Source organism: Camelus dromedarius, chromosome 27, assembly GCF_036321535.1.
Source record: "Camelus dromedarius isolate mCamDro1 chromosome 27, mCamDro1.pat, whole genome shotgun sequence".
NCBI lineage: Eukaryota > Metazoa > Chordata > Mammalia > Artiodactyla > Camelidae > Camelus > Camelus dromedarius.
In genome coordinates, this window is record NC_087462.1 from 4,325,568 (window position 1) to 4,341,985 (window position 16,418).

The 16,418-nt window shown below is 46.9% G+C and overlaps 1 protein-coding gene across 1 annotated transcript in view; it reads right to left on the reverse strand.

The window, feature by feature from the left end:
- Positions 1-16,418, reverse strand: part of C3 (complement C3) — a 30,332-nt gene that overhangs the window by 5,174 nt on the left and 8,740 nt on the right. Inside the window, exons 18-32 of the mRNA XM_031437068.2 lie at positions 13,130-13,238; positions 12,772-12,857; positions 9,623-9,765; positions 9,317-9,529; positions 6,939-7,005; positions 6,756-6,842; positions 5,829-6,032; positions 5,302-5,377; positions 4,865-5,024; positions 3,780-3,878; positions 2,386-2,542; positions 1,561-1,724; positions 468-626; positions 260-319; positions 61-151 (exon numbers count right to left, since the gene is read on the reverse strand). Coding sequence (XP_031292928.2) covers positions 61-151; positions 260-319; positions 468-626; positions 1,561-1,724; positions 2,386-2,542; positions 3,780-3,878; positions 4,865-5,024; positions 5,302-5,377; positions 5,829-6,032; positions 6,756-6,842; positions 6,939-7,005; positions 9,317-9,529; positions 9,623-9,765; positions 12,772-12,857; positions 13,130-13,238 — 1,875 coding nt within the window. The remainder of the gene's footprint in view (positions 1-60; positions 152-259; positions 320-467; positions 627-1,560; positions 1,725-2,385; positions 2,543-3,779; positions 3,879-4,864; positions 5,025-5,301; positions 5,378-5,828; positions 6,033-6,755; positions 6,843-6,938; positions 7,006-9,316; positions 9,530-9,622; positions 9,766-12,771; positions 12,858-13,129; positions 13,239-16,418) is intronic.

Sequence of the window (16,418 nt, forward strand, 5' to 3'; positions counted from 1 at the left end):
GGGCTCTGATCCGGGAGTGGGAGGGGAGACAGTGACAGATAGGGTCTGAATTCCTTTTACCTGGTTCAGGGGCTGGTGTTAAGGAAACAGTGAGGTCAAATTTTTTGCAGCTGACTTTGCCTTTGACTTTGGCGTGGTACACAGTCACCACCTGGCAAGATGGGAGGGGAGACAAGGTTTCAACCCACTTGACCTGGGAAGCAGAGGGCGAGCCTAGAGAGGATGGTGGGTCAAGTAGGTGTGGGTCCCCGTTCCTTACCGACAAGGTGCCTTGTCCTTTCCCTTTGGCTGTTAATGTGAAATCCTCATTTTGCTTGGTCTGCAGGGAGCAGGGAGAGAGAAGAGAGGGTGCTGGGAATGCAGCCATCCGCTGGCTGCTGTGGTCATGCACCCTCCCTCCTGCCTTCCGCCAAACCCTGGCTGGCATGGAGGATGAAAGGCGTGAGGGTTTGGCCAGGTGGCTATACCTCTTCTGACCGCAGGAGGCTAGCAGATTCCCAGACGATGCGATGCTTGACCAGAGAGCTGCGGCTGGGCAGGTGGATGGACACGTCCAGATTCAGTTCTTTGTGATCAGGGACATCCTTCTGGTACTGGGCTAAGGCTTGGAACACCATGAAAGTGGCCTATTACCCAGGACAGAGAAAGGGGGTGAATCTGGGTGACAGAGAAAGCGGTTAGAACCCACTGAGGGATGAAGAGACTCAGATCAGAACCGGGGCGCCGAGGCTGTGACCTGGAGCCCGCCAGAGGGTGAGAATAACACTGGGGTTGTTGGATACTGAGGACATTATGTAGAGCTCTCTGAAGGAGAGAGGGTCAGAGCAGAGCTTGCAGACACTGAGAACATGCTTAGAATCCACCAGAAAGTGCAGGCGTAAGACAGAAAGTCTAGCCACACTGAGAATGTGGTGCAGCTCCATCCAGAGGAGCGAGTCTAACACAAGAGTTTGGTGGCACTGAGAATGTGTCTAGAACCCACTCATGGAAAAAGAATAAAGTTGGAGTCTGGGAACACTGAGCATCTGATTAAGAACCCAAAAGTGACACTGAGAATGTGGTTGAGAGCTCACCAGGAAGAAAGGAGATTAAACTGGAGCCTGTGGTTGCTGGAGTTTGCGGTTAGAGAACCCATGGTCTAGAGCCCATCAGAGAGAGACAGAGGCTCGGGTGATGCCCTAGAATAACTGAGAACCTGGTCTAGAACTCATAGTAAGGCATGGCAACAGTGGGAGCCTCATGGAACTGAGAACATGGTCCAGAACCACCGCCCCCGGGGGGAGAGAGAGGCTCACATCTAAACCTGAGCCTTGAGAACATGATCTAGACACCAGGACGGAAAGGGTGGCTCAGAGCACAGTTTGGAGCATCCAGAATGTAGTCTAGAATCCATAGATGGGTTTGCAACTTAAAAAAAAAGATTCCTCAGTTTTTCCCAATCATCCTGGCTCATGGGAGAGAACTGCCTCTCTTGGTCACAGTGTCTTCTCCAGAAGGCGAACGGGAAGCCAGAGGCAGTTGGGACGCAGGTGCCTGGGGTGGGGGTGGGGGGGCACTTGCCTGGGTGGAGCCGTAACCACCGCCGTAGTATCTCTGCTCGTTGAGCCAGCGCACCACAGGGGGCACAGTGTCAAAGTCTTTGAGCACAAGCAGAGCCAAGAGGGCATAGGATGTGGCTTCCACATTGTAGAGCTTCTGGCCAGGCTCCTCCCAGCGGGTCCTTTCTGCAAGGAGAACCCCCGCCCCCAAGGCTTACTGCTTTGTCCAGCCTGGAAATAGCTCAGAGAAAGCTCAGAAAAATGACTCACACTAGACCTCTTGGTGTTCAGGTGTCCTGGCCCACATTCAAGGCCCTCGATCTGCTGGCTTCTGCTTCATTCTCTTCCCTCATCAACTTTCCCTCCTCCATTTGAATTCTGAATTGCAGCCCCACTGATCTGCAGGAAATCCCCTAAGCTTGCCATGCTCATTCTTACCTCTGAGCCTTTGCATATTCTGTTCCCTCTACTCGGAGCACCTTTTCTCCATCTACTCCTGGTTAATTCTTACCCACCCTGCATAATCCAGCTTCAGTGGCACCCCAAAACTGAATGAGGCCCTTCTTCCTCCTGTCTCTCAAGGCATCCTGGGCTTTTCCCATGCCAGCACTATGATGCCTCACTGTCAAAGCAAGTACTTAATGCACAACGTGCAACCCTGTCAAATGAACTATGCACCAAACCTTCTTACGTGGCTTACAATGAAGACTTTTCACACGGTAGAGCCGTCCACCCCAGCTCAAGTTGGAGCTGCCCAGTGCCACTGAGGGCCACACATCCCAGCTCTAGAGGGACCCTCGAACCCCAAACATGCATCACTGTTTACCCCTTTGGGAGTGCTCCTCACCTGTGGCTGTGTTCAGGAATTTGTTGAGGAGGGCACCTTCCAGCTTGTCCAGCTGAGCCAGGGCATAGCCAGTGATGGCCACGGTATACGGTCTTCTCACGTCTAGGTAGTGGTCTGCGAGAAAGTCCCCTGCCTTGTTGATGCTGCGCCCCAGGCTCTGTGAGAGAGAGCATTGGGTCCTTGGGTCAGGTGGGCACTGATGCCACAGAGAACCAGTGAGGGTCACAGAAGCCAGGATGGGAACCAGGCTGGTTTCTGTCTCTGTCTCGGGCCAGCCCATTTTTGAGAGTTTCCTACTGTAGCCGCCTTGTTGCTGAGCGCCTGCTGTGGTCACTCGCATCTTCGCGCCTGATAAATTCTTGGATCCCTAAAATAAATGCCCCATCTATTTTTGCATCATCTAGGTCACATGTGTGACAACTAGGACAACTCAGAGAGTCCTAAAAAATACAACGATTATTATACCCATTTTACAGATGCATACACTGAAGCCAGCAAGGGGAAATGCCCGTGATCGGGATTTGAAGTCAGATCTATCTGACCCCACAGTCCTAGCGCTGTCTCTTTTCTACCATAATTTCTCTTAAATCTTCAAGACTGGAGCCAGGAAGGCCTGGGTACCTCCTGGGCGTAAAGGGTAACGGCCTCCTCCCCTCCATCTCTTTTCTGGGGCCCCGATGAGGGAGGAACAACTGGCTGAAGGTCAGACCCTGAGGTTCCCCAGCAGGGAAACTAAAAGTCAAAGGACCCACCCTCAACACCCAGGGCAAAGCAGGAGGAGCAATTACAGGCTCCCAGGGGCCCATCTTTCTAGGCTTCTCTGCTTCAGAACCAAAACCAGAAGAAAAGGGGACAGCGATGAGCCAAGATTTTTAATCCTTTCCCTTTTGGGGTCATGGACCCCTTTTAAAACCTCCCGAAAGATCCGCCAGACTAAGAAAATAGTCCTGAGGGATTTTTATCTCTGTGCCTTGAGTTGTCTTCAGTATATCTAGGATATAAACGTGTCAGTTGTGTAGGAGTGCTGTGGCAAGCAAGCTGGAGGGGCTTCTGCTGAAACTGGCTACAACGCTCTGAAAACGGTAAAGCAGGCAGAAAGGGTCCGATCTCTGATCTCTTTGTGTCTCAGTTTTCTCTTCTGTAAACTAGGAATAATAAGAGTAGGCTATCTCTTGGGCTGTTACAAGGATTACAGGCTGTAAAAATGGGATGTTCTTAGATGAGCATCTTAGTTAATGGCTCGATGAATGTTGAGTATTATTATGGCTGCTGTGGTGGTTGTATCGCACTGGGAAGACTGGAAATGACCCAAAAGCAGCACCTCACCTTCCAAAGTGGCTGTGTCCTGGAGAGGGGAGGGGAGAGGAGGGAGGGAGTGGGCAGGGGACACTTACATTGACCTGTCCCTCACAAATGTCTTTAGCCTCCTGCAGCGCAATGACAACAAAAGCCGTGAGGGACATATCTTTCTCCTCTGGATTCTTGAAGCCACCCTGGGGGAGAAGGAAGCAGGAAGCAAGAATAGCGTCACCAGTGTGTCCCCACATGCCAATCAACCCACTTGTATGACCAGTGGGTCAAGACAGGGCTGGGTCTCTCCCCAGTGTCTCCCCAGCAGGGCCATGCTCTTTAGTATTCATTCATTCATTTATTCATTTATTCATTCATTCATTCTGCAACTATTGCTGGGGTGAATGAAAACCAGACATGGGCCTCAGCCCTCATGGAGCTCCTTGTCTAGTTGGGGAGACAGACATGAACCAACCAACTCATCCATAGATACATAATTATAAACTGATGAGTGCTGTGCAGGAGAAGTGGATGTGGCAGTGAGACAGCGGGAGTGTGACTCAGTCAAGGAAGTCGGGAAAAGTGCGCCTGAGGGATAAGATGGAACCACAATATGAACAGTGAGTAGGAGTCAATGCTCACAGGAACAGTATGTGCAAAGGCCCTGTGGCTGGTTAGAGCAAGGCTCCTAGCAGTGCAGATGGAGCTTGGAGAGAAGGGGTTAGCTGTGAGGCTGGGAAGCCTGAAAGGTTCCAATTCCTAAGGCAGCAATTCTCCAACTTAAGCACATCTGGTGGTGGTGGTGGGGGGGGCCGGGGGGTTGTTAAAACTCCGATTCTTAGGTGTTGCCCCTAAAGTTTTGATTTAGTGCACCTGGAGTCCAGCCTGAGAACGTGTATTGCTAACAAGTGTGCAGATGGTGCTGATGCTGCTGGCCTGGGACCACACTTTGAGGACCACAGCTCCAGGGAGTTCTGTGTTTATTTTTAGAGACAGGAGGGAGTCAGGGGGCTTTCATTTTGCACCAGATCCTGCGGGTCTAGTGTTTTTGCAGCGGAAGGGTGACACTCTGAGCTCCCTTATATCTCTTTCCCAGCGTGCAGTGAATTGGGCGGTGGGTGGATGGTGGAGTCTTTTTCCAGTCCAGGTGCCCCTCTCCCCCAGCCTGCCCTGAATCCCTGCCTCTTACAATCATTTCTTGGTGTATCACAGGCCCATCCTCCTGGAAGACTCCATCAGGCTTCTGCTTCTCCAAGATCAGCCATTTGACAGCCCCGCAGAGGACCTGAGAGTCGATGGCGATGAGGTTGGCTGCCAGCGCAAAGACCTTGACCACAAAGGCTGTCAGCCTGGGGGTGGACACAGAGCATGAGCCAATTGGCTCTGGGATCCAGAGACTACCATCCCAGATAACCAATGAGCAGAGAGGGGCGGGCCTGTCCTCGTCAGCCTAGCTTCCCTTCCCAAAGCTCAGGACCCAGCGTTGCATAAGGGTCACTCAGCTGGCTGGTGCCTTGAATGCGAGTGAAGGGGTCCCGTCTCACAGGGCTGTGAGGGTGAAGCCCGCCTAGGGCGCTCCAGGCTGGGATCCAGGGAGGAGCAAGGCTGAGGTTGGGCAAGACTCACCAGGTGCTGGCTGGCCGGGCTATGAAGGCCGCATATGCCATGTTGGGTTTTTTGAAGGCCAGCTGCTGGGTGTACCCTGCAGGGAAGGGAGAAATGTCACCAGAGGCTGAGCGGACGGGGTGGCTGGTGTGCGTATGTGAGGAAGGGGCTTAGAAAGGGGATAAGGATGCTGTGAGGGGTGGGACAGGGGTCCACAGAGGCAAGGGGGGCTCTGGGCAGGATGGGGTGTCTGCAGGGGAGAGGAGCTTAAAGGCGGAAGGGACTCAGAGAAGGTGGGAGGAGCAGAGAGAGGAAGGGTAAGGAGTTCTCAGAGAAGAGGGGATTCAGAGACAGGAGGGTGCTCAAAGGGGGGTCTCAGGGGCAAGCAGCCCCCAGTGGGGGAGGGAGCTCAGAGAAGGGCCTCAGAGAGGAGAGAGGGGGCAGTCTCAGAAGGGGGCGGGGCCTCCAGAGGGGCGGGGCCCCAGAGGGGCGGGGTCTCAGGGAGGAGCGGGCTCCGAGGGGCGGGGATGGGGGCCTGGGGCACACACCCTTCTTGATGAGCTCTAAGGCCTCCTGCCGCTTCTCCAGGCCGAACTTCTCCCACTGCTCGGTGTGGTCCAGGTAGTGCACAGCGATGACCGTGGGCGTCATGCCGATCATGTTCTGCTCCCCACAGCCCGACGGGGTCACGATGAGGTGCTTCAGCCGCTCCCCGTCAATGGCGTCTTCTGCCATCTGGGCCACTGGGGTCCCTGCAGCCGGGCAGGAGGATGACACTCAAGTCCGGGGCCAGCCAGGGCCAAAGGGGTCAGGGACAGCTGGGGGCGCGTGAATGACGGAGGAGCTGCACGCCTGGGTGGCTGGAGGGGGCTCTGCGTTTTTAGGGGGTGAAGGTGGCCTTGCGCTTCATGGGGAAACACAGGACCCTGGGTCTTCTTGTTACACCAGTAGTAAACTAATTCCAGTAACAACAGCCATGAATACTGATGTCGGTGCTTAATGCTATTTGCCAGGCTTTGTTCTAAGAGAACACCACATAGTACCTCATTTAACCCTCCAACAACCCTCAGACATTGGCACTATTACTCGCCCCCATCACAGATGAGGAAACCAAGGGTCTCCTCCCCAAACCTTACACCTCTCAGGTTGCGAGCTGCCTTTTCAGCTCCTTCTTGCGTCCCTTCTTGCCCCAGTCATTCTCCTTCCGGGGCAATTAGTTCCAGAATTTCTGCTCTTAAACTATATTGTTTCTCATTTAAACACCTTTATCAGCAAAGGCTATTTGCTGTACTAAATACTGCCTGGAACCTTCTATAAGTCAGATCAAGGTGGGGGTTGTTTTGGCTGAAGAGGACGAGGGAGGCACAGTGGTTATATTTCCCCCAGAGTTAGATGGAACTGGGGTCCCTTCTCACGGATCATGCCCCTCCCGCCCCGTTCTGGGTCCCATGGGGCTGGGGCCAGGGGCATCTCACCTTGCAGGAGGATCCTGGTCTCCGATTCCGTGTCTGGGACTTGGTCACTGAGGTCTGCAGCTTTGATCTCCTCTCGCTGGACTCCATCTGCCAGGCAAATAGGAGACACCGATGGCACCAGCCCCCTCCCACCCACCCTGCGCCACCACCCAGGCCTCGCCCCCTCTCCTGCAGCTGACTCACTTTGGCCCTTTTCTTCTGGATTCAGTGTGCGGACAGCCACAGTTTTGTTCACTCTCCTTCCTTCTGGCTGGACAGCGTTGAGGGGCAGGGGGAGTCATGTGAATGAAAGGACAGAGAGCCGGTCAGCAGGGCACTGTTCTGGGAATCACTGTGGCATATGTGTGATGCCGTCCACCTGGTCTTAGCTGTGTGACTGGAAGTCAGTTACTCACCCTGTCTGTGCCTCAGCATCCTTCCTGATAGGGAGGTAATGTAAACATCTACCTTATAACCATTGTTGTGCAAATGAATAATAAAATTATAAGTTAATAATGAAATAACAAGACCTTCAGAAATTTTCTTATGTGCCTAGGACCTTTCTTTACTGGGGTTAGTTCATTTAATCTTCACAATAACCCAATGGGGTGGGTACTACGATTAACACTCCCATTTTAAAGATGGAGGAACTGGGGAACAGAGAAGTGAAGCAACTTGCCCGAGGTCACACAGCTAGTAGGACAGAACTAGGGTTTGAATCTGGTAGTCTGGCTCCAGAGTCTGTTTTTAACCCAGTGACCTTCAATGGATTAAATAAAAGAAAAATTAAAATTTTAAAATAAAACAAATGATTTAACTTAAAAGTAAAACAAAAGTATAAAAGAAGTAAATAAGAATAGGTAATAAAGAAAAACTAAATGAAAGAATGTGCGTAAGTACTCAACACTGCCTGGCACATAGTAAATGCTCAATTAAAATAGGGGTTATTTTAATTAGGATCAAAGCCCAACTCAAGTGGGGAGGGTATAGCTCAGTCGTAGAGTATGTGCTTAGTGTTCGCAAGATTCTGGGTTCCATCCCCAGTACCTCCATTAAAAATTAAATAAAATAAATAAATAAACCTAATTACTACCCCCAACCAAAACAATCAAACAAAACCAAAAAAAACAAAAAAAAAAACAAAAAAACCCCGAAAACACAAAAAACCCAACTCGAGCTCTCATGTGTTTACAAATAAACCTCCGTAGTGGACAGTGTCTGTGTTTGCCTTCTTAAAATCCAGTCGCCTTTCACCTGGTAGTAATTCCCAGATTTTCCTTTGCAGACTGAGTTTCCCCCAATGGTGCGTTGGCAAATGTGTAACATCCAGCTTTCAAGGAAGATAAGCTCCTGAGCTGCAGTGCTGTCAGTTGCCTTGGTGTAAATATCCCCGCCATGCTGGATTTCAAGCCAACAGCGGCAGCGAGGACGGAATTTGGAGGTGGCGGGCATGCGGGTTCCTGGGAGCTGGGCAATGCAGCCTCCAGCACACTGCTGGTTTTCTTCCCGCCAGTGCCCAAGCTCAGCCATACTGAAACCCAATGCAGGAGAAAAATGTGTGCCCCTAAATATATACTTTTTTGTAATTCTTTAATGGTTAATTTTTGTTCCAGAACATTAAGGTAGTTGAAAAACATATGAGTTTGCTTCCATTAAAGCCAGAAAGGAAAAATTATAATAAATTCCGGTTTGGGTATAAATGAAAGATTTCAATGTAAAATCACTGTCAGTTCTAATACATTTGGTTTTCAATATTTCCATGATTTTTCAACTACTGTAACATTTTGGGAGAAAATTAACTATTAAAAAATGCACACAGACCCATCTACAGGGCAACTCATTTTTCTTTTGCTTCAGGCTCCAGTGTGGCTTGGACTGACACTGGCAGGTCCTGTCTCTAAAATTTTGATATTTTGTTCATTGTGGTGGCTTTGGCATTAATTTTGATTTCTTAAAATACTGTCTTAAAATATTTTATCTTGTTTGCGATCTCACATTTTGCTTTAAAATATTAATAAAAGATGATGAAATAGTCTTGTTTTTATGGATGATTTTATCTCTGATTATATTGGAAAATGTTCAATAGAAACAGAACTGTTAATGTATATTTCGAGGGTAAGACTCGTAGGTAAAAACAGAAAAGTTTCCCATGTTCCTGCATTGTATATTATTGCTTTATAACATTTGTTCTGTGAAATGTTTTCCCAAGATCTTTAAAGTCAAAAGAAAACTCCTACTGAAATGTATTGCAAAATGTCATATTTGAGATAAAAAACAAGGTCCTACTATATAGCACAGGGAACTAAAAAAAGTCATACTTGACATTAAAATATATTTTAATGAAAAAGTATTATTGATCTTTGTTACTGAGCTTTTGGGTGCCTCCTAAAATTCCATGCCCAAGGAGAAAGCTTCACTTGTCTCACCCAAATCCCAGACCTGCTTCCAAATTTCTAGGACCCTCAAATTTCCTAAGGTGTGCGCTGTGTTCTCAGCCTGGGTCTCCAACCTGGGCTGATAGCACAGGGAGAACAGGGGCCTTCCCCGAAGGACAAGGGGCAGCAGGTACCCTGAGGACTCACCACGACCTTCAGAGTCTTCTTGACACCATCACTGATGAAGCGGTTGTACACGGCGGCCTTGACCTCCACCTCCTGGAGGCCGATCTTCAGGGGCACAATGACATAAGGCACGGCCACCGAGGATTTGGCTGGGATGACTAGAGTCTGCTGGTGGCGCTTCTTGGCGGTGGCCAGGCTGCAGAAGGCTGGATTGTAGAGCAATTCCACCCTCACCTGCCGGGCAGAGAGAGTATCAGGTGAGGGGAATGTGCCACGGCTCCTCCCCTGCAAGCCCCTCTTCATGCCTCTGTTGCACCAGGGACCCACCTTGAGATCTTCGGCCTCCCGGTAGTTGTAGAGGACTGCCCGGATCTCCACCTGCTCGTTGCGCACGACAGAGTAGGGCAGGCGCAGGTCGATGAAGAAATCCTGCATCACTGTAACCTCATAGGGCTCAGCCACGCAGATCCCTGCCCGGGTGGAAACAGAACACGGAGTATGAGGCGTAGAGCGTGGGCAGAGAGGACTGGATCCAAGTTCAGGTCCAGGTTCCTGTCCCTGCCAATGTCTCGGTGCTTATCCCTGACCACGGGAGGCATCCCAAGCCCAGCCTGTCTTTGCAGAAGCCTGTAGACGAAACATCATTAATGGTGATAACTTACAGATGGTGGTGGTGGCAGGATGCTGCCACGATTTAGTGATTCCTATTTTCTTTGTAATTTTACTCATAGATAGATGCACAGGAGGAAAGAAGGCGAGCATGACTGAAGGGTCTGTATCTGCGCCCTCCAAAATGGTAGCCCCAAGTGGTCACTGGGCACTTGAAATGTGGCTAGCTCGAGTGAGAACTGGATTCCTGCTTTTAGTTCATTTTATTAACTCAGATTGAAACTTTAAAAATTGTGAATATACTAAAAACCACTGAATTGTACACCTCAAAGGGTGGCTTGCATGATATGTGAATTATATCTCAATTTAAAAAAGGATGCTTGATTCAGTGATTAGGAAACTTCTTAAAGTACGTTTAGAACAACTTGGTGGGCCAGTCTACCTTCTCAACTGTAAATTTTATGAGTCCTAAAATACAGATCAAAAGTGAAAATCTAGCATCCTAGATGAACAACAGTGTCCTAGTGTAGCACAGAGAGCTATACTTAATTGAAGAAAAAAAAGCTAGCATCCTAATTGAGACGTGCTGTAAGTATAAAATATGTGGCAGATTTCGAAGGCTTAGTACAAATAAAAACAAAATATGTCATTCAAAATTTTGAGACACTGATAGGTTATCCTTAAATATGAATAGATTTATTATTGTAGCATTGTTATGTGGTAGTGGTTTTGCAAAATTTTATAAAATTGAAATAATATTTTGGATATATTTGGATTAAATGAAATGGGTTATTAAAATCGACGTCATCTACTCCTTTGTTATGGGGCTATCAGAAAATTTTAAATGACATACACAGATGGCATTATATTTCCAATCAACAGCACTGATCTACTTGTAAAAATTAATAAAAGAAAATCTCAAATAAAACTGGCTTAGGGAAGGCCTGTAGAGGGAGTGCTGATGCCCTACCACCTGTCAATTACCTGCGAACAGGAAGCTGTCAATTACAGATCTTAACAGGAAGAGGCATCAGTTACAGACCCCAACCAGAGGAGATGCACCTTGCACTCCCCATCAGGAAATGCAACTGATTTAGGAGGAAGGAAATTTTTCTTTCTGCCCAGCAACAAGCCCAGCCAATGGAAACACTGCAGCTCAACCAATGAGAAACTATCTCACCCGAACTGCTGCTTTCCTCCAATGAGGAGATTTTTCTCTTGCTGTTGACTTGTTTGTCCCACCTTTCTTTCTATAAAAACCTTCCATTTTTTACAGTTTCTCTTTCTGGCTTTTTTTTTTTTTTTTTTTAAGCAGCATTGGACTATCACATTCATAATAATGTTGCACTAAGAAATCTATTAAGATTTGATCATTTTTCTTTCTTATTCTTCAATGGCAAAAAAATAATCAGAGACTTGAACAAAATCCTTATTTCTCATCACCCTCGGGGTGTCTGCTGTGGTCACTGGTACTATCAAAAACAAGACAAGCAAAGAAGCAGATTTTGAGAATCTTGAAGCCAGGAAAGTAAAATTATAATAAAGTATAATTTATGATAAATTATAACTAAACAAAATTATAGTATATTAAATTCTGGGTTTGGTGTAAATAAAACACACTTAATGTGAGTTTTAATACACCTACCTTTTAATGTTTCAGTATTTTTTCAACTACCTTAATGCTCTGGGAAGAAAAATTAACCTTTGAAAACAGGCATGTGGGACACACATTTTTCCTCTTGCCTCAAATGCCAATATGGCTTGGCACGGCGCTGGTGTCTATTTAAAATTTGGTTATTTTAGCAGATACAAGCTATTATATACAGAAGAGATAAACAACAAAGTCCTACTATATAGTACAGGGAACTATATTCAATACCTTGTAAAAACCTGTAATGAAAAACAATAAATATATGTATAGCTGAATCACTATGCTGTACACCCAAAATGAACACATTGTAAATCAACTATACCTCAATAAAAAATAAATAAAATAAAACAAAATTTGGATATTTTGTACATCACAAATTTCTCTTGCATTCATTTTAATTTAAAAAACTAATGCATGAAAATATGAATTATCTTGATGACTGAGTCTTTTGGCACCTACTTAATTTTGCACTCAAAGTCAGTGCCTCGCTCTCTTTACTCACCCCCAGCCCTGCTGCAAACCATCCGTCTTTGGCTACGGCTCCTTCTCCTCAGGGTTTCACACCCAGCCCTTGGTGGGGGCAGTGGTGGTGGAGGGAGATGGGGGGGCAATGTGGGTAGGGACATACACACCTTTTTTGTCATGTTTCACAATCTAACCACCTATGTTTCAATCACTCCTTTCATCCCGCTTCCTCTTTTTTTTTCTTCATTGCTTTCCCCACTATCATGGCGACATCACCCCCTGAAAAGTTTTTGTTGTTGCCAATTTTTCTGTATGATGCTTCGACGATGGGTATATGTCATTATACATTTGTTCAGACCCACAACATGTACAACACCCAGGAGTGAAGCCTAAGGCCAGCTATGAACTTGCAGTGATAACAATGTATCCATGTAGGTTCATCGATTGTAACAAATGCACTCTGTGGGTGCAGGATGTTGATAGCGAGGGAGGCTGTGTGTGTGGTGGGGAAGGGGGTATATGGGAAATCTCTGCACCTTCCTCTCAATTCTGCTCTGAAATGAAAACTGCACTACAAATAAAATCTGTTTACAAAGAGCACCGTGTTAATCACATTCTAGACTCTAATGCCTCTCCAGGGGGAAGAGTGGGAGCCACCAAGAAATAGAGGGTCTGTTGGGATGGAATGAGTAAATGCCCAAGGGGTCTGGGGTCCCGGCCTCCTGAGGATGGGGTTGCCATCTTCTCTTACCTTTCTTGTCTGATAGGCTCACAGCCAGAATCTCCCAAGTGGTGATGGAGTCTTTTAAAAACACGTACATGAGCTTCGTGGAGATTCTGGATGGGGGAGGAGGGGGAGCGGGGCATTAGGAGAAGACATCTAGCAGGGTGGAGGGGGAGAGCTGTCATGGAGGGGTCCTAAAAGAAGGGTTGGAAGGGGCTGGGATGGGCACGTGTAGGTAGCCCAACTCTCGATTTACTGGGCTGGGTTGTGGGGTTCCACCGTGATTCCAGAAGAGGAGGGATGGAAGTGCATGCAAAGTAAAGGCCCATCCTGGGGTGATGACAGGAGCTGAGGGTGGGGTGGAGCAGGGGCATCCCAGCCTTACCCATTTTTCTCCTGTTCTTTAAGCTCCTCAATGGTCCACAGCCAGCTCTCGGGGAACTGGCTTCGGGAAATGATGTCCTCCTCTGGGATTATTTCATCTTCCAGGTCACCTGCAAGGGGGCGGGGGGACAGTCCCAGTTTAGAACAGACCCACGTTCCCCGCTGTTCCCTTTTAGAGGTTTATCTCTGCAATCCCCTGGAAGGATTCCTAGCAGCAGCACGCCCGTGGCCACAGCAGCGCTTTGGGGGATCCCAGGTCTGTTTGCCCCTGAGGTGTGTGTGTGTGGGGGGTTCTTTCCTCCATAAAAAATATTAACAATCTTATTTTACAGCTGTGTTGGTATAAAGGTGAAAATAATCCAGGCTGTATTATATTCATGTTTCCCTTCTCTGATTTTTCAAGGGAGTGAAAGCAATTTGCATGAGCCTCTGAAACATCGCGGTCTCCAAGCACTGCGCCCACTGAGCCTGATGGTTGAGTACACCCTGAAAGCAATGGGGTGAGTTCAGAGATGCCACAGACTTGATGGAAATTGCGAAGAGGTGGTGGCCTTTACAAGCCACCTTGACACTGTCAGCAAGTACGTGAAGTTGGGTTGGAGTAGGGTCCAACCCTGGCTGGACTTCCCTGAAAAAATGATGAACAGATTATAATTTGACTCTGGGTCTGCCTAACAACAAAGCAGATGGAATTCCACAGTTGCCCAAATCCACACATATTCTGGAATAATCCATCAAAGTGCCTTTGGGGTACTAACTTTTAATCAGCTCTCTGTCTCACTTCCTGTTGGCTAAAGAAATGACACAATGCTAAAAAAAAAAAAAAAAAACAACTATGTGTCAACTATTTCCCCAGTAAATCAGAAGTTTTGTCTAAATTTCCTCTTTGCAAAATAAAGTCTTGGGCGCCTGGAGCAGAGAGCAGCACGTGTAGTTATAATTTGCCAAAAGACTGAGGGTAGACTGTTTTGCTCACACGTGTTGGGAATCTTGAGTCTTTGGGCGGCTGGAGGGATTGCTAGCTTTCTAGCTAAAGGAATTTAGAAAGATTTGACCACATTGGCAATGGCTGCCTTTGAGATGTGGTTGTAAGCAAAGAAAAAAAAAAAGAAAGAAAAGAAAAGAAAAAAAAATACAGTTGTGTACAAAAATCATGTGTTACCATATAAAGAGTCCATACTTGTTTTCTTAAAGGTTAAGTGAATGTTGATTTTTGGGAAAATCTCTCTTGACTTAAATTTTGCTATGATTGGATAGTTACAAAGTTAAAGAAAAACAAAACTAGAAAGCAATAAAGAGGAAATTTACAATGGAGAAATCTGGCAGACACTGCCTTAATCAAGTGATCAGGGTTTTCACAACACCACTAATGGATCAAATCAGTACCACGTGGCTCCTGAGACAAAGGACAGAGAAGGACATGGTATCTCTTCAGTGATGGTCCTGCCAAAAGCTCAAAACTTGAATAGGATCATGAAGAAGCATCAGGCAGACCCAGAGAGTGGGACAATCTACAAAATATCTGGCCTGTGGACTTCAGAGACGTCGAGGGTGTGAAAGTCACAGAAAGAACAGCTGATAGGGGTCGGAAAGATCCAAAGGATGCTGAAGGGACCCAACCAGAAATGCAGCATGAGAGTCCGGACAGGGTCCCTTTTCCTATAAAGCGCCAGAAACAAAAAGAAAACCCAGCAAAACCAAGAAAAAACAAACAAACAAAAACCTGGTGAAGTTTGAATGGTGTTGGAGGACTTGGTGGTGATGAATCAGTGTTAGCGTCCTAATTCTGATGGCTGCACTGTGGTTTTGTGGGAGAATACAGGCGTGCTTCGGTTGAGCTTTGCAGATACTGCGATTTTTTTTTTTCAATCAAAGTTTTGTGTCAACCCTGCATTGTAAGATGATGGTTAACACTTTTTTTTTTTTAGCAATAAAGTATTTTAGAATAAGGTATGTACATTTTTAAGACATCACACAATTGCACACTTAACAGACTATAGCATAGTGTAAATATGACTTTTCTATGCAGTGGGAAACCAAAAAGTTCATATGACTCACAGTGTTGCCATGGTCTGAACAGAACCCACAATATCTCTGAGGTCTCCCTGTATCTTTGTTTCTAGAAAATCCCCACCAAACTATCTAGGGGTGTTGGGGCAAATGGTTCAGGAGGAAAAAAGTTTTTTAGATTTCATTTCCAGTTTTTCTGTAAAGTTTAAGACTATTTAAAGAAAAAAAAAATGAGGATTTTTTTTTGCTTTGCTCTGCCAGCCTGCCACTGAGGAAGTGTCCCCGTCTTCTGTGGCTTTTAAGCAAGAGTATTTTCATCACTTTTTATCTTGTAATTGATAATGTAATTTCCATCAGTTTCAAGTGTCAAGTCACTGACACTTGACTCTGCCCTTGGAACCCAATTTGATCCACGCAAGTCCCAATCCCCTGTGAAAATGACAGGACACACGAAAGAAACGTTCCAATGACTTATAGAACCATCCCCAGAGACATGACAGCTCACCATAAAAATCATTAAAAAGAGAAATTTGGATGGGTTAAAATGGACTGGGGTTTTGCCAAGGTGATCCTCGCAAAAGATACCGAGCTGCCTGGGGTGCAACATCCAAATGTTGTTTCAACAAAGCCCCTCCTGTGAGAAGTCTTTCCCTAATTAGGACGGATTAAAAGATGCTTCAGAAAAGGAGGGATCAGGCCATCCAGGGCTTCTCTGCCTTTCAGAAGATGACAGTGAGGGCCCTTGTCAGTTTTATAAGTGGAGGCGTAGTTATAAGTTGCAATCATATGGAGACAATTTTGGTTTTGCTTTAGTTGGGCTTCTGATAAGAGAAATTTCTCTTGGCTTTGCTTCAAACTTAACTTGGTCTGAGATGGAAAGTTTCAAGTGTGTGAATGTTTCTGGAACACAATGAATGAATGAATGAGTGAGTGAATCTTGTTGGTAGGCAGAAGTTGGACACCTCTCTTTGGAAGGCAACATGAATTTGTTTCTTTGGTAAAGGCATGCTTAGGAACACATGCCAGTCTTGCCACTGGCAACTTGTGCGGCCTGCCCCGTCATCTGGAATGTCACCCCCCTCAGACCACAGATGTCCTGGGCGCTGGCGTTGTCAAACTTCAGAGTGATGGGAATGGGCCAGGGTGATCCTCCCAGGCAGGCAAGGAATCTTCTTCCCCATTAGACTAATTCCTTCTCCTTCCCTCAGACCTGAACCACCTCGCTCTCTATCTGAGGGCTTTCTTACCCCTCCGACAGGGGCTTCATCCTCCCTGCTTCC